Source organism: Hippichthys cyanospilos, chromosome 7, assembly GCF_059441005.1.
Source record: "Hippichthys cyanospilos isolate Australia breed blue-spotted pipefish chromosome 7, RoL_Hcya_1.0, whole genome shotgun sequence".
NCBI lineage: Eukaryota > Metazoa > Chordata > Actinopteri > Syngnathiformes > Syngnathidae > Hippichthys > Hippichthys cyanospilos.
In genome coordinates this window covers 20,581,424-20,599,439 of record NC_142375.1, presented here as the reverse complement: position 1 = coordinate 20,599,439, position 18,016 = coordinate 20,581,424, and the positions used below count along the sequence as shown (strand labels likewise).

Below are 18,016 nucleotides of genomic sequence, written 5' to 3'. Positions count from 1 at the left end.
TAACAGGGTGTATTCACAATTCTTTAAGATTAAAAAAATATTATCGAACAGTGTAAAATGACAGTGACAGCACAATATCTAAATTTCCTTTTTTAAATTGATATATAATCGTTTAACAACCATTCTTTTTCAATACAACATTAGAACAACATAACAAAACATAAGACAACACAAATATATATACACAATCAAACATTCCAGATCATTATAACACCCTTACAATGAAAGAAAAATATTGATAGACGTCATTTAAACAAATCAATGTCCAGAATCATTTTCTCTTTCCCTTAAAATCTTCTGTTTTCCTGCTGACGGAGTCGGACGTGAGTAACCCTTCCTGTGACGTGTTTTTTCACAGACGTGGTGTATTTTTTTTTAACACATTCTGTGCAGAAAGACAAGAAATCACCGTTTTTTTCACGTATCATGCGAATTCACTACTACCAGGTCACAATGACCGTTTTTAATAAGTTGATAAAAAAAATGTGTTTTTTTTTATTACAGTATAAACTTCTTATTTAACACATCATGGACATCACAGGGAAGCTTCTTCCAGGTCTGTGAAAATCGTTTAAGAGAACAGGAGAAGGAAGAAAATTAAATAAAATACACGCTGGAATGACGTAATTTTTTGACTGAACGTTGCTGGATTTTACTCCATATGGGGACGGTAACGCAACAACTGGGGCGTAATCAGCCATGAAATAAAAACCAAAGAAGAAGAAGACTTACGTCACAGCTTTGCTGGGCGACGTGGCCCCCTGCTACACCGGTTCCTGTTGCTCGGATTTGCTCCTGAGGCTTGCCGGAATTGGCGGAACCGGGTTAGGCATACGCCGCACGCATACTCGGAATCACTTCTCGTCGGATCTTAAAGCGCTTGAAGACGGCGGAACTACGTTAGCGTACGGACGGGCCGACATGGAGACGTATGGAAACTCGTACAAGAAGCAGAAGCTGAGCAACGCGCCGCAGAACTGGGTCAGTGTTTTTTTTTTGTTTTTTTCTTGTGATGGAGTGGCCATCCATCCCAGATTCGACTATGGAAAATGAGGCTAATTCTTCCTACAACTAGCCTGCTAGCATCGTTAGCATTGCCCTTTTTCTGTGGACATCAGTTCGTTTATTTTGATTGGCTCGCGTTGGGAAATGACTGATGAGAAGCAGGAAATATTGTGGAGGGCCGCGTTGAAAGTTCGAGTTTATTTTTACGTTAAAATAAGTAAATGACAGTTTACAAAAGCAGTTAAGCGTAAAAAAAGACAATAATGGTCATTGTGTAACATTACAAGTGTTTTTCAGTGACATTAGTACTACAATGCATTCTATTATGTTTTGTTTATTATTTTACATTCTATTAACCCATTTGAACCCATCGGTCCCAAAAATTCCATTTGTGAGGCTCTATACATGACTTTTTATTCATTTTTGATGAAATACTGAAACACTACAATCTGTAGATGAAATGTGTGCACATACTTTTAAGGTTTTGAGGTTTTGCACAAGTGGTTCTTGCAATAGCTACAAACTACTTGTGGTATTCAAGAAAGTTTTGCACAAGCTATGATTAAGTTTATGTTAAAAATGATTGAAATCACCATAAGTTAATGTGTGAATATTTTGCACAGAATCTGTTATTGAATAGCTAAAGCCTTCCTTACATAAATTGTTTTGGGGTTTAATCATTCAATAAAATCGCATGAAATTGTTATCTGATGGAATGACTGGAAGAAAAAATAGATTATTTTTTTGGAGGGCGGGGGCGCATTTCGCTGCGACCTACCCGGTTTATTTTCTATTTAAATTGGCATAATGCATATATTAAGTGCTACCTCACAACAAAAAATGTCAATTGAACTCCATCCATCCGTTTTCTATAGCCGCTTATCCTCATAGAAGTTCACAGGCTTGCTGGTGCCAATCCCAGCTGTCTGCTGGTAATAGGGAGGGGCCACCCTGAACTGGCTGCCAGCCAATCGCAGAGCACACAGAGCCAAACAATCATTCACGCTTCCGACGAGAATTTAGTGTGTCCAATTCACCTGCCGTGCTCGTCTTTGAAATGCGGGAAAAGTCACTTGAAATATGCAGTGTAAAAATAGCTTTAAAAAGAAGACTGACTGACACTGAATCAATAGCCTATCAGCTGCTTGCTACCAAGCAGTAAATTGACCTCAGTTCAAGTTCACGCAATGAATCGACGCCTTGTCCGTGCGCTCGATTCATTTCCAAATGGCGAATTTAACGATGAATCTATGAATCGATACAGGGGGCGCAGCGTGCCACAAATGTCACTTACCAAGCGCACCACGTAAGCAGGAACAAGCGCGGGCAGGTGGTAGGCACGAGAGGTGGCTTCAGAGGATGCACCGTATGGCTCACCGGTAAGCTTCGAGCCTCCGCTTATTAGCCTCCGCTCCTTTTGTCGTGCACGCTGAAGCTCTTCTTCTTTTTGCGTCCGAGGTCTGTCCGGCGCTGGGAAGACCACGGTGAGCATGGCCCTGGAGGAGTATCTAGTCTGCCACGGCATCCCGTGCTACACGCTGGACGGCGACAACATCCGCCAAGGTCTGAACAAAAACCTGGGCTTCAGCCCCGAGGACCGCGAGGAGAACATCCGGCGTATTGCCGAGGTGGCGCGGCTCTTTGCGGACGCCGGCCTGGTCTGCTTGGCCAGCTTCATCTCCCCCTACAGCAGGGTGGGTCACGAGGGAAACATTGAATTTCTTTTTGATCGGCTCATTTTTCCGTAGAAGGTGTTTTTGGCGTGTGCGGAGGTTTCTCATGACCGTGATGTCTCCAGGATCGCGTCAACGCCAGGAAGATCCACGAAGCGGCGGGGCTGCCTTTCTTCGAGGTGTTCGTGGACGCCCCGCTGGACGTATGCGAGCAGAGAGATGTGAAGGGCCTCTACAAGAGAGCCAGGGCGGGCGAAATAAGAGGTAGAGGGTTTATTTTTAGGCAACTATGTGAAGTGTAGAGCCGCAGGTAACGATTAATATTCAAGTCGCACTTATCATTACAGCTGCACAAGAATAAGGCAAAGAACTTAAGTGGCGATAGCAGTCCAAGAAACGTACAAAGAAAATGACTAACAAAGGATGCGGGATGACAAGGCCGGTCAGGATGTCCCACAGGAGCAGCACTCCCGAGATTTTAAACGAGCAAAAAAGAAAACACGAGGCCGATTGAGAAGGAAATGAATCTTCGGCCGTGCCCCAATGAGGGCATAGCGTAAGCCTGGATAAAAATCCTCGCATGAAGAAAAGGACCTCCACACAACATATAGATGGCCCCGCTGTTAGCAGTCAGGTTGTGGCGCTTCCACAGCAGGTCACATCAGGTCAGGGCTTTGTGTTCAAACTGATTTGCTCTCAATTTGAAAAGGAATGTGCTTTTATTGTAACAGCGCAAAAAGCATTCAATTACATTGCGCTTGCAGCAGTCCTTCACATCCCCTCTGAAAGGCCTTCACGTAACCCCAGGGGTGCATGGACCCCCGTTTGAGGACCACTGCTCTCATATAAATCTTTTAGTTGTTGAATTATCACTTAATTAAGCCATTCAATCCCCAAGATTATATAGATTATATAGATTAGATAGATTAAGATTATATAAAATAGTAAAACTAAATGACTAAAGTACAGTGATTAATAAGTTGACTGATTAGTACCAGACATTTTTAGAGATCAAACTTGAAAAAAATGGAATTTATATATATATATATATATATATATATATATATATATATATATATATATATATATATTGCTGTATGCCTGGAGTTTAAAAAAAAAGATAGAAAAAATGCCTTGAATGAGTTAAGCATGAATAAAATAGGAAGGTTTGAAAATATCGTAATTAGTATTCCTTTATCATATATGCATCGAAACTTACACGCTGACGCCACCGCGCAGGCTTCACCGGGATCGACTCGGAGTACGAGAAACCCGAGGCGCCCGAGCTAGTGCTGAAGACGGACTCGTGCAGCGTGAACGAGTGCATCCAGCAGCTGGTTGACCTGCTTCAGGAGAGGGTGAATGCACAGACGAGAATTGAACCTGAAGCCGGCTTCCCGGCTCATCCGAATTCTCACCGGATTTCCCGTCGCCATTGCAGGACATTGTTCCGGTGGACGCGTCCTACGAAGTGAAGGAGTTGTACGTTCAAGAGAACAAACTGGACCTGGCAAAGGCCGATGCCAAGACGCTGCCCGCTCTTCAGATTGGAAAGGTAACTTTAGTATTTTATTATCAGTTTTACATGATAAGATATTAAACTCAACTGATTTTTTTCCGACTGCAAATATTTTTTTTTTTTGGTGCGCGTGACCCTCAGGTGGACATGCAGTGGGTGCAGGTTCTGGCCGAAGGATGGGCCACACCGCTCAACGGCTTCATGAGGGAGCGAGAGTATCTTCAGTGTCTTCACTTTGACTGCCTGCTGGATGGTAATTGTTTTCGAAAGGAGACGTAGTATCAAGCGGGTTCATTTCTCCAGGCCTCAATGACACCGCTTAATGAGGACATCTAGTGGTCATTAAATGAAGCGCAACAAAGTCGTACTAAAGAGTCAGATGACTTTGATTTCCTTTGCGTTTTCCTGTTTGACTACAGCAGATAATTGTATGCTTTGCAGTCGACACAATATTAATATAATGAGCAATAATTACTGAAAACGTTATCCTCCTTTTTTTATAACTGTATGGAAACCAAATTCGATCTTCATTTGTTATGGTATGGGACTTATAAATGTTGCTGATACATTCATGAAATGGCGTCCCCAAAAAGAGACTGATTCCATTTTAGATGGGGTGAGTGTAAATACACATAATGGAATTGGGCGTAGAATGTTAGATGGATTATTAGTAATATCTATCGATGTATTTATCTGTCCATTGATATATTGATTCATCTATCCATATATGGATCTCTTTCTGATTTATCAATGTATTTGTAAATATCTGTCTTTATATAATTATCTTTCTGTCCTAATATGTAATACAATCAATCTGGAAACGAATTGAACCGACAATCTCACTCAAAAACATTTCAAACGAATGCCGCTAAAAAAAAAGACGCTGATCCTGCCAAGTGATTTGAATTGAAACTAACCAATCCATTGTTTCAAAGCACTTCCTTGTCACTAAAGTGAATCTGACGTCATATGTCACATGACCAAAAGTTGCAGTGATTCGACTCAACTGCTTTAAGAGATATTCTGTATTCTGATTAATATCTCTTATGGGATAAGAATTAGGCAGCTAATTTGTATAATTTTAAAATAAGAATAACCAATTTAAAAAATACAGATAAATGATTTATTTGATGGTTTAGTTTCATACTTCATGAATGGACCGGCACTTCATAAATCTAATTTTGTGATCAACCAATTCATTTTAATGTGAAAAATACATTTGCAGTACACTAGAAAGGGCGCTAGATGGCGGGCAAAGCTTACCTTGGGCATACTTTCGTTTTGAAATCTGTCAAAATCTAAAAAACGTGCACACAATTTGCACTTAATTTTAATAAGTACATTTGGCTAGTGACCTTACGGACAGCTTTGGTTAATTTCAAAGAGAGCAGTAAAATATCAGTAGGGTTCCCTAAAATCTGCAGTTTTCGCATTTTAGCAAATGTGTTGGTGTTTTGTTTTGTCATAAAAAAAAGGCACATTTTGTTTTGAGCGTAATTGCCGCAACATTTGCTCCACAAACATTCCAATATTACCCATGTGACAGTTTTCCACTTCCTGTATTGTTCTGTCAAACTTTTGATGCTTGCGCATACATAAAATACTTTCCAAAAAAATATAAAAGAATTAGCATGCCCTAAGTATCATTTTCAGATTTTGGCAGGCGCTCATAACAACAGCTGTCCAAGCATGAAAAAAGTTAAAAGCCGAGACCATAACTCCAGTATGTAAATGAGGTGTCTAAATATCGCAGATTGACATGCGGTGCAGCGTGCCAGTAAACTGCAGCTGGAGCGCCACAAATTCCTCAACGTCAATCAAAGTCGCCGGCCTGCCGCTAAATGAACAGTCTGCTAGGATGAAACAAAAAAAAAAAAAAATTGCATTCGCCTTGCTGGCTCATGTTAGCTTTAATGTGAAGCAGCTGCTGGGCTCGCACGTCGGGACTAGACGACGACGCTCCTGACGCCACGGCAACAAAGATCCGCCGTCATTTTTAAGGATGTGTTCATTAGTCAAGTTCGAAAATCATACGGCCCTCGCATAAGAACGCTATTTTTAACATTTTCAACAGGAAGAGTCGTATGTTTTTGGGGGTCGCTAATGGCGGTCACGTTTTTGCAACGTCGCAACAATTTGAAATGAAAGTTGATGTGCGAGGGCTCAAATTCTCAACATGCTCATCAAATTTTGACGCCGCGGCAACAAAAAGCGGAATCCCTCCAATCAGATGAGATTGGATTGTGCTTGAAAGTGATATAAAAAACAGTATTAAAGATTATTCTCAATTGTTGTGTATTAATCGGTGATAGTTGTTCATTATTATAAAACATTATTAAAGATTATTCTCAAATGTTGCGTAATAATCGGGGATTGTTGTTCATTTGGCAGGGATGTTAAATACGCTTTCCTGAGTAGTCAGATACTGATACCAAGAACCGATACCAGCACTGCTTTTAATACATAAAATTTCAAATCAATTTAAAGACAGGCATATGCAGTATATCTCGATTTAGCAAAAACGTAATTTTTCCATTTTTCTAACTTCTTGTTCCGATACTGGTATCAGGGTCCATTGCTAGTACCGATACCTAGAAATGGGTACCGATCACACTTGAACTATTTTGTTACGATTCTTGGTATCTGTTAATCAATGCCGGCACCCAACAGTACTAATTTCCCTGACTTTTTTTCTGTTGGTTTTTTGGTAATACAATTCTTAATTGGAAAAAACATTTGCAAAAACGTTAAACAATGAATAAAATATGAATCATACATTTATTACTAAATTGAAAGTGTGAAGCAAAGTTCTTTCAAAGATCAGTTATTGTAATAGTTCTAGTGTATATCTTTTCCCTGTAAAGTTGCTTTTCAAGAAGGCAAGCGCCGCCAAATGTCACACAGTGAGTTTGAACGCACCTTGAAATAAAATACTTAAAAAAAAAATAAAAAAAAAATCATTAGAGCCGGAAGAGGATGTAAATGAGACCAAACAGAATCGGAATAAAATTCCTCACTTGAAATGTACCCTCTCGGTTACGTTTGAAACATGCTTCCCAATAATCGAAAAAAATAATACGGGCGTATAAAAGGGTTATTTTGTCATATTTTGTCCAAGATGTCCTGTTAGATTCAAAGCGTACACTTCAATCACATGCTTTTTTTTGGGGGGGCGGCATTGTAGCAGAATTTGAAGAATGTAAAATAATTCCTGACGAAATTTGTCTCCAGGCGGGGTGATCAACCTTTCCGTGCCGGTGGTGCTGCCGGTGGCTTCGGAGGACAAAGAGCGCCTGGACGGAGTGACGGCAATGGCGCTGGTGTACGAAGGCAGGCGGGTGGCCATCCTCCGCAACCCTGAGTTCTACGAGCACCGCAAGGAGGAGCGCTGCGCCCGTCAGTGGGGCACCGCGTGCAAGACGCACCCCTACATCAAGGTCAGTTGGCCAAACACGTTAGCTAACTCGATTAGCTCCTGACAGGCTGCGCATACTCAACTCCTAGTCAAGACTCGCAAGCGTTAGGAAAAATTCCGGTTACGAAACGCCTCTTTGGAAGAATATTGTCTCCTGATATGAAGGAAAATTCAGGATACGAAAGGCGAAAAATGACGCGCACTTGACCGGCTTGTCATTAAATTAGCATTCGCTACGGCCAACATTGGACATACTCGTATCAAAACACATCCATGCCTCTTTGGGCTGCTGGAAACAAACTGCTCAACACTTCCACTTGAATCAAAAATAAATATTATTACTCCTATGAAGCTGTAAATGATGCCTAGATCACTGAAAAGTAAAAATGTACAAAAAAAGGACCTAAACAAAGTTCTCCGCATGAATATACCAGCACCATCTCAAGGCAAGCAAACAACTTACATTCAGATTGTCACCTGCAATAGTTAATCGTATCAATTTTAAAGGTGTAGAAGCATTTTGGGGGGCTTGGAACAGATTACCGTATTTTCCGCACTATAAGGCGCACCTAAAAGCCTGTTTTTTTGTTTTTTTTTTTTAAAGCTGATGGTGCACCTTATAATCAGGTGCACCTTACATATGGATGAATATTGGGATTGGTAGATGGGGAATGAAGTGATAAAGTAAGCTTTACCTGTTTCTTTTGTGTGTTTACAGTTGAACAAGGTTGCTCATATTGACATTGATTTATTATGCTTTTGAGAGTTTAAAGTTATCTGAGTCATTATTGTTATTACTTTGAACATTACTATATTGTGATTGAAAAAGTCTTAAAATATGTCATTATCTGAGGGGGCGCCTTATAATCCGGTGCGCCTTATATATGGAAAAAGTTTTAAAATGTCATTAATTGAGGGTGCGCCTTATAGTGCGGAAAATACGGTAAGTTACTTCCATGTAAAAAAGCGCATCTAATTCCAAAAAATTAACGTTACAAAATGACTCATGGAACGAATTTCGTTAGTACCGGTACCACTGTATTTGTTTTGGGCAATTTGCCAAATCACCTTGGACAAAAAAAGTGTTTTTCTACATTTAAATGCTTTCGTCACCGAAATCCTTTTCCCCTTGTCTAGACATCCTTTTTTTTTTTTTTTGAAATGCTTCACCCTGACCAGAGTTTTCCAAAAGCTCACTTTCCAAACACTCATTTTGCGTGTGGACAAAGGCCCGTAGCTCATTAAAAAACATAAGTTTCATAAAACCATGAAAAAAAAACAAAAATCTGGCCATGTTTGTGTAGCAACACAGGTGCTACGGCTCGCTTTGCGTTGAACCCAACAGGGTGGCTCTCAAGGTTGGACTTAGTTTAGAAGGTGCACACTTGCCATTAAAAGACAAATGTTCTACACCTAAGCGCATCATAAATCCAAAGTTGTGAACTTTTGCCGCTTCTGAATCAGTCGCTGATAAAACACAGATCCGATGGTCTTTTTTTTTTTTTTTTTCTTCACTGTGCTGCTGGAAAGATTGAAGGCTTGCTAGCCGGGGGTCAGGCGCTCATCCCAATTTGTCTGGACGCCCGGGCTAATCATTCGATCCGCTACTTTTGGTCCGGAGCGATTTGGCAGGTGTTATTTTTGGATGCCGACTCGCCCTCGCTGCGATTTTTTTTTTATAATTCTTCCAATCTGTTGCGCCGAGGCTCAGGTACGTTAGATAATGGAACGTGTTTATTTTGGGGGGCTTCACAAATAACAGAAGTAGGAAGGGTGCATGTACTGTATTTATTATTATTATTATTATTTTATAGAATGATATTTAACACTGTTGTAGCATGTTGTATAAGTGATGAGCAAGTTTTGATATTAATTTACCTTTATTTATCGTTCCATCACGGTTTGGTTTTTGCAACTTTACGGGTTTTTTTTTTATGGTGGGCATAAATGAGAATTCGCCATAAGAATCTTTTCTACTACGGGTTTATGTCGCTGTTGTCTTACGATTTTTTCTTACTTTTAAGTCAGATCAGTGAAAAAAAAGTAGCAATTGTTTTTTTTTTTTTTGTTTAAACAATGTCTACTACATGGATTTTCACTTATGATAATATCTATTGCAGATTAACATAGCTATTTTTCTTGCAAGATTTCTCCCTTGCCAGGCAGACCAGTGAAAAAAAGATCAATTTTTTTTTCTCCTTTTTTTTAAAAAAGCAATCTTGACTCCATGGATTTTCATTTCTGACAATATCAATTGCAGGTTTACCTCACTAATTTTGGGGTATTTTTGTTGAACCAGACCAAAAAAAAAAAAAAAAAAAAAGAGCATTTATTTTTTTAAAGAAACAATAAAACAAGAATAATCGAGAAGTTTCTCACTTCCAATGCTAGCTTTGTTATATATTATGCCATGTAAAATAAAATTACAATTAGTCAATTTTGTCTTAACAAAATATGACTTCTGTATTACATAAACGGTACTACAATTCAGTATTTTTCCTTTTGGGAGTAAAAATACCCAAAAAGTAAAAGTAAAAAAAGTAAAAAAGTAAAAAGTAAAAGTAAAAATCCCAAAATACATTAAAAATTAATTAATGATGCCTCAATCACATTTTTGGTACCAAATCTCAGTCTCGAGTTCGATTTGAGTCCTAATCCCTCTTTAGTCTTTAGTTGAATGTATGTTTTCTGTTTGTTTCAGTTTAATGCAGTTGAGGCAATGCCTCGACTGTACGTCGCAGAATTTATAAACCTAAAAACGTAATAGTTGTTTGTTACCGTAAGAAGGGAAGGTTTTCTCACACACAAGGTCTTCTGACTAACACGACAGTTGTCGTCCCCGCTTCCACTTCACGTCGTGACCATAACATCCATTTGCCGACAGTTACTTGGAACGGAGCGCTCCAAACTAACCTTGGGCAGCGAGCCACGCGTTGCTTCGCCGAGTTTAAAGACAAGCGGCGGACGGGCAATTTTTTGGGGATCGCTAAGCCAGCCCGATTGCTCGGTGACCTTTTGCAATGAAGCTCAAGAGGGGAGAAAATGTTTCAAACAAGCTCTACAACAGAATCCATTTTGCGAGCGTCCTCGCCGTTCGGGACCTGATAAGCGGCGGACTTTATTAGGCCTCGGCCTGGCGCCGCTCCAGCTCGCTTAAGCGCTTTTTTACGAGCCGTGTCTGGACTATGTTTGCGTTTAGCGTTGACCGCGGCTGCGATTCCCGTTTCAGATGGTGATGGAGAGCGGCGACTGGCTGGTCGGTGGCGACCTGCAGGTCCTTGACCGGATTTACTGGAACGACGGATTGGACCAGTACCGACTGACGCCCACTGAGCTCAAACAGAAGTTTAAAGAAATGAATGCAGGTCATTTGTGTGTGTGTGTGTGTGTGTAAGGGGGGGAGGGGAATTGTTTTTTAAGCTCTTAAAATCATAGAAACATCGAATGATGCAATGAATTAGTTTAAAAATATATATCTCTTGACAGCAGTATTTTTTTTCAAGGTAGAAATAATTCCAGTCCACATTTCCTCCTCCCGCAGATGCCGTGTTTGCCTTCCAACTGCGCAACCCGGTTCACAACGGACACGCCCTACTGATGCAGGACACCCACAAGCGCCTGACCGAGCGGGGCTACCGCCGACCCGTGCTGCTGCTGCACCCGCTGGGCGGCTGGACCAAGGACGACGACGTGCCGCTGCCGTGGCGAATGAGGCAGCACGCCGCCGTGCTGGAAGAGGGCGTCCTCAATCCAGACTCCACCATCGTGGCTATCTTTCCCTCTCCCATGATGTACGCCGGTCCCACTGAGGTGATTGTTTTTCCCCAATGCCTTTTCTGCTTGAAAACGCGTCGGCTTCTGTTCTGTGCGTTGTAGTATTCGCTCACACGGGCGCATTAAGTAAGGAAGCTGGAAAAAGGTCACCCCAGATTTTGATTTTCACGGATATGCACAAAATTAGTCTAATGGATTCATCGCTAAAATCAAACAGGAAATGAGCCGATTTGGTTCGGGGCCAATTTCAGGACGTGTACTTTGATTCTTACGAAGGAAATCTGCCCAATGAGTCCTAATTGAAAGCAAGCACGGCGACAGATGGATGATTCTAAACCGCACAACTTTCAGAGAAAGTCCAGTCCGCATAGTACAAAAAAGGATCAAGTCAGTCAGCCATTCTGGTCGGAAGCAAATATACTTTGACAAACACCACTACTAAGCATAACTAAACAAGTCCCAATTGTAACCAGGTTTACTAGACCAGTATTTTTCAAATTGGGGTGCATGAAGACACTTCAGGGGGCATATGAGACTAATAGGTTTAATGGCAGCATCAGAAAATCTAATTGAATGATTTTTAATGCTATGACAACAACAGGTCACTTTTCAAATTGAGAGCAAGTTAATTGGAAACATGAAGACACTAATTGCTAACTTGTGTTAGGCGTTATGTTTTTGACAGATGCGCATTGTCATTAGATTTGCTCGTAGAAGAGCCGGAAATAAAACGGATGGTTACACTTCATCTTCTAGACTTGCTCAATCAAATACGCTCGGAGATCCCGCACAAAATTAGTGAAATAGATTAATAAATCGGACGGCAATGGCACAACATTCTTTTTGCAAAAAAAAAAAAAAAAAAAACATGGTACATGGTACATTTCTATCTTCTGGTGAATCTGTGATTTAAAAAAAAAAAAGAAGTCAGAAGTTTGGTTCCAGACCAGTTTCAGGGATCTCACCAAGGAAATGAGACCGTCACCCTCTGTAGAAACGTATTATCTGGATTTCAAGACCTATTTGCTCGATTTCACTCTTGGTTCAACCACAAATTATACGCAACTAGTCATTTTCCGGGTGGCTCGGTTCCCAGTTCAGGGAACAGAGCTCAAAATCATCTCGCTTCGGCCTTCCCGTATGGGGTTTGCATGTTGTCCCCGAGCCTGCATGGGTTCCTCCCACACCCCCAAAACATACATAATGTGTTTTGGATGTACTAAATTGATCCGATGTGTGATTGTGTGCCTGAATGGTTGTTGGTCTCTGTGTGCCTTGCGATTGGCTGGCAACCAGTTCCGGGTGTCCCGCCTACTGCCCAAAGCCATCCGGGATAGGCACCAGCAAGCCTGCGGCCCTAGTGAGGATAAGCGGCTGTAGAAAACGGATGGATGGAGACTTTCCCCAAGTCTGGGGAAAGGACTATTTTTGCTAGGCTCGGCTAAATAAAGGTTGTCATACACCGGTTTAACTCTTTCGGTGCCATGGACGAGAATTTTCGTCATGTACAATACATTGATTGATTTTTTTATGTATGACCACTCTTCAAAAGTCAGTTTTCAAATTATGCCAATCAAGCATTGTCGTAATATCGTTATAGACATTCGCAGACTGTTATTTTGCCATCAGGAAGACATTTTTTACTGTTTTTGTTCATGGTTTATCGAAGGGAAGGACTGTTGAGGAGTTTCAGATGCTCCTAAAAATATTTTGTTGTGCAGAAAATGCATTTTTTTTTTCCCAAAACACGACCTCACTTTCCTTGTCCAAAATAACTCGCGGTTATGGCGTACTCGTTTGAGGTTTTCTCCCTTCACAGGTGCAGTGGCACTGCCGAGCCCGAATGGTGGCCGGCGCCAACTTCTACATCGTGGGCCGCGACCCCGCCGGAATGCCCCACCCGGACACGGGGAAGGATTTGTACGAGCCCACCCACGGGGCCAAAGTCCTCACCATGGCCCCGGGCCTCATCACTCTGGAGATTGTCCCCTTCAAGGTCGCCGCTTACAACAAAGTCAAAAGAGCCATGGACTTCTACGAGCCCAAAAAGTGAGTGAGTCGTGACCCAAATCTTCCATTTTGGAGGATGCGAATGCATTTTTTTTTTTTTTCCCGCAATTTTCTTTCATTCATATATGGCTGCGAAGGAGGACTAATAGGAATGTGGGTGAGGGGGCGGGTGTTAGAGACCACGGCTTGTTTTTATTTGGCGTTGACGTACGTTTATCCGGAACATCTCGTACTGGTACAAAAACTTCAAAAGTCAGCAGGGCTCGATCCGTTCAGTTTTAATTTTTGGAACTCGGAAGCGAGAAGATCCAAAATCCCGTTTGGGTGGTTTCTCTCCGCCAACTTGAGGGAGTCACGCTTCAGCTCGCCGCAAGCTGCTTTTAATTTCACGTTGAGGAAAATGTACACTAAACAAAATGCGCGAGGGCATGGCTCTATGTGGACTATGTCTTCAAAGGGGCGGCCATGGTTCTGATTTTTTGGGGGGGTCACGGAAGGCGCATGATATTCGAGGACATCTATAAATGGTTCCAATCGCATTTAATGCGACAACTTTCGAGCGTTATGGAACAAGTGTAGCGTAAACCAAGCGGATGTAGACCCTTTCAAACTTCGTTTGTGTTAGTCCACCCAAAAAAAGATTTGTCCTAAAGTGTCCTTTTTGGGATCATAGAAGAAATGTCTTGTCAAAAACAAATCACTTAATTTTTAGTAAATATTGTTCCACAAAATAATAATCAATATGAAGCTTCAGACTTGTTCAAGAGGAAATAATTAATATTTTTCTGTGGACAAATATTTATTTATAAACAAAGTGTCCTGTTTTGGGGTTATCGTAGAGATCTGTTCACAAAAATAAATAATTATAAATAAATATTTGTCCACAGAAAAATATTAAACAAAGTGTCCTGTTTTGGGGTTATAGTAGAGATTTGTTCACAAAAATAAATAATTATTAATAAACATTTGTCCCAACAAAAAATAATCAACGTTAAGTGTCAGACCTCTTCTCAAAAAGAAGTACCGTATTTTTCCGCACGATAAGGCGCATCGGATTATAAGACGCACCCTCAATTAATGACATATTTTCAAACTTTTTCAATCACAATATAGTAATACTCCAAGTAATAAGAATAATAACTCAACACTCAATAGCATAATAAGTCAGTCAATATGAGCAACTGTAAACACACAAAAGAAACGGCTAACGCTTACTTTATCAGTTCGTTCCCTATGTACGAATCCCAATCTCAATATTGATCCATATATAAGGCGCACCTGATAAGGCGCACCTTCAGCTTTTTAAAAAAAATGAAGTCTTTTAGGTGCGCCTTATCGTGCAAAAAATACGTGAATTATAAATGAAAAACATTCAACTTAAAAGTGTCCTCTTTTGGGATTATAGTAGAGATTTAAAAATAAATCATTAACTTGACAGGTAACGAGAGGAGGCACAAAAGTTGGGCTCGACCATTCTAGTATGTAGGAGAATTTGGCTTTTTACAATAATAAATTTGAATAACCAACCAAAATGTGCTTCATGAACTCATATTTTCCTGAAACAAATAATTCAATAATTATTTTGAAATGATTTTTGCATGTTTGTTGAGAACCACTGGATCCTAATTCCCACTCGATGACAAGATGTTCCCAAAGTCTCAACTCTTGAACCAAACCCAAGCAAAATCACTTTGAATCTTCTCCCCCGCAGCCACCAAGACTACGACTTCATCTCGGGCACACGCATGCGCAAGATGGCCCGCGAAGGTGACAATCCTCCGGACGGATTCATGGCGCCGAAGGCCTGGGCTGTGCTGAAAGAATATTACAAGTCTCTGGAGAAGGCGTAGAAGGTTTTTAGACCAGGAAAACAGGGAACACGGTTTTGTTTCTATCGCCTTTGACGGGCTGATGATGGGACCATTTAGTCATTGCTCATCGCATACTACGTGTCGTACCGTATGAACTGTCGTTTGATTTTTGGACGCCTGTTGCGCAACAATGGTTCCGTCGGGTTTGGGTCAGGATCACTATAAAGTGCCTTTGGTGTCTTCAGAATCGGCGTGATCGTGTAAATGGAGCAGAAGAACAAACGGAGGTCTTAGTAGAAGTAGCAAAATATTTAAGCCTCTTCAAATGCCTGTCCTTCATTGGTACGATTTTTGTTGATTTTTGACTACTTTGTTTGTGTCGATACTAAATCATCCAATCATGTACATTCATTTGTCATCATATTGATTTTTTTTTTGTTTAGAGTAAAACTGCAAAACTGTACAGTCAGCTCTCTAACCAAGTAATGTTGCCAAGCAGAGCTGGGGAATAAAAGTCGACCAAGTCGGGTAGTTTCACTTTAAAAATTTGTTCAATAAAAATATCCTAGATGCTTTGTTGGTACCATTATTTTCTACACGGACCTTTCTTGCAGACTTGCGCTGTGTTGCACTGGTGGCAAGGGATACTGTACGGGGTAAAAAAAAAAAAAAGTCTGCAAAGACCATCTTGACTTTGGGCTGCGTTGCCGGTCTTGCTGCACCATCTAGTGGCTGATGTTATTTGTGTACTTAAAAACACAGATTTAGTATTTAGTGAGCTTTCATTAAAGTCAATATTAGCAAATATTTGCTTCCTAAAAAATACAAAATTCTCGGGCTCTATTATCCAAGAATATCATCTTCCACTACAAAAAATCTATAGTAGCTTTGTTTTAGGTGTATAAATTTTAGGAGGTAGGGGGCAGTCAAGGACAAAACGTGTCCATTCTGCTCATGAAGAAGAACAGGAAGTTACTGACCTCATAGTAGCTAACAGGCTGCTCCACTCTCAAGTTTACTGATGGAATATCGTTGAAGCATCGTCCGAAACTAACGACGCCATTATACGTGTATTGTACATTTAAAATACTCGTGCGAACTAAATAGTGTTTGTTAACCTAAAATGATCAAAGCTAGCTCGCCAATGCTAATCGCGATTACTAACCAGTCAGCATCAGCAAATCTTGTTGGTGTCTAAAAAAAGTTTTGAAAGGGGAAAATTTTAAACGCTTGGTGAAATTGGGAAGTCTCAGAGGCACCTTATAGTGATAGTGACGCAGATTTAGTATTTGGGTTCTGGTTATCGTGGGCCACATCACAATTTTCAAATATTGTATATATATGAAAAAAAATGAACTCTGAAATCATGTAAATGAACAAAACACACACTCATCTATCGTCAAAGCTTGTTTGGTTTGACATTTTTTTTTTTTTTCATAACAAATATTACTCCTGACCTGGGGGCCATCTGTAAGTTTGAAAACCAAGGAAAAGGATTTCAAGGAAAGGATTGGACTTAGTTTATGGTCAGACTACTTTATGTACTAGTATGACTTGTTTATGTTTATGCAGAGTATTATCTGTAAATGTTGAGTGCCTTGGTTAAATGAAAACATACGTGATGGAATCAGGATATGCCTAAAACCATGATAATTTTATGTTTCACCTTCATTCAACCCCAAAGACGGATTCTTACGTGTGTGTGTCCCCCAGACATTCAATCACATGTCTTTAGACTTTTTTTTTTTTAATTCAATTGTTAAGCAAAAGGGGGTAATAAAATTGCCTGGTATTTATTGCACTAAGTATTCAATTACTGACAGTAATTAAGTACTGAAGTAATCATTACGGTACTAAAGTAGTTGTTTATTTTAACACTAAAGTACCTTACTACTAGTACCAAAGGAATCAATTCTAGTATCTTTAGTAACTTTAGTACCTACATTAATGAGAAAAACCTTTTCATATATATATATTATATAAATTAGTGTGTGTATATGCAAGAAAAATCCTATGTATACATATACATATGTGATGGATCAACATATATAGGCTTTTCTAAAATATATAAAAAAATCCTTATTTACATGAGAAAATCCTAATTATATATACCTCTCTCTCTCTCTCTCTCTCTCTCTCTCTCTCTCTCTCTCTCTCTCTCTATATATATATATATATATATATATATATATATATATGCTTATACTATACATAAGCACATGAGAAAAAAATATACAGTACATTTATTTAGTAGAAAACCATATATATATATATATATATATATATATATATATATATATATATATATATATATATATATATATATTATGTTTATTTTAATACTGTATATGAGTAAAGAAATGAATCAATTACTTGAGTACCTAAACTGAGTGATTCTTTCATATCTTAATGACCTAAAGTATGTCATTACTTTTGTACTTAAATCGTATAGTACCAGCCACTTTTTGGCCGCCTAGCAAAACACTTAAAGAAAACAATGTATGTCTAGACTCCTGAAAAACGTGAAAATGCGTCTTTGGGATTGAACGAATGGATAGGGATCCACTGTGTCACTTTTGAACTTCTTTAATGTACATTTACTCTTTGAACAAGACCAAGTCTTAAGCAGAATTTGCATGTTCCTCATGTGGCGCTTCTCCCGTATTTTGTTAGCGCCCATCTAGGGTTGCTAATTCCTTCCACGTGGCATTTCATCTCCCGACACGCGTAATCAGCTGCTTCATGTTGGCCCCGTTCAAGCTCCCTTGTCCAGTAAACTATTTCCAACCCAAAAGCAAAACAAGCTGCT

General features: G+C 39.9%; 1 protein-coding gene and 1 long non-coding RNA gene across 2 annotated transcripts in view; one reads left to right on the top strand and one right to left on the bottom strand.

Annotated features, from left to right (window-relative positions):
* The first annotated feature begins 733 nt into the window (after positions 1 to 733).
* papss1 (3'-phosphoadenosine 5'-phosphosulfate synthase 1) lies at positions 734 to 16,838 on the top strand. The gene is made up of 12 exons (XM_088419049.1): positions 734 to 981; positions 2,270 to 2,384; positions 2,464 to 2,699; positions 2,804 to 2,942; positions 3,918 to 4,036; positions 4,120 to 4,233; positions 4,339 to 4,450; positions 7,429 to 7,634; positions 10,842 to 10,977; positions 11,154 to 11,422; positions 13,206 to 13,435; positions 15,108 to 16,838. The coding sequence occupies exons 1-12, from the start codon at positions 922 to 924 to the stop codon at positions 15,244 to 15,246; spliced, it is 1,875 nt and encodes a 624-aa protein (XP_088275175.1). The 5' UTR covers positions 734 to 921; the 3' UTR covers positions 15,247 to 16,838.
* Positions 1,172 to 18,016, bottom strand: part of LOC148421554 (uncharacterized) — an 88,693-nt gene continuing 71,848 nt past the window's right edge. The window contains exon 9 of the long non-coding RNA XR_015866098.1: positions 1,172 to 2,910. This is a non-coding gene — a long non-coding RNA (uncharacterized LOC148421554). The remainder of the gene's footprint in view (positions 2,911 to 18,016) is intronic.

What these genes read in the sequence shown, in the direction of transcription:
- papss1 (XM_088419049.1), top strand. Translation starts at nt 922, where the DNA reads ATGGAGACGTATGGAAACTCGTACAAGAAGCAGAAGCTGAGCAACGCG. An exon ending in GCAACGCGCCGCAGAACTGG is followed by an intron (nt 982 to 2,269) that starts GTCAGTGTTTTT and finishes GAATCGATACAG; the next exon opens with GGGGCGCAGCGTGCCACAAA. An exon ending in ATGCACCGTATGGCTCACCG is followed by an intron (nt 2,385 to 2,463) that starts GTAAGCTTCGAG and finishes TTTGCGTCCGAG; the next exon opens with GTCTGTCCGGCGCTGGGAAG.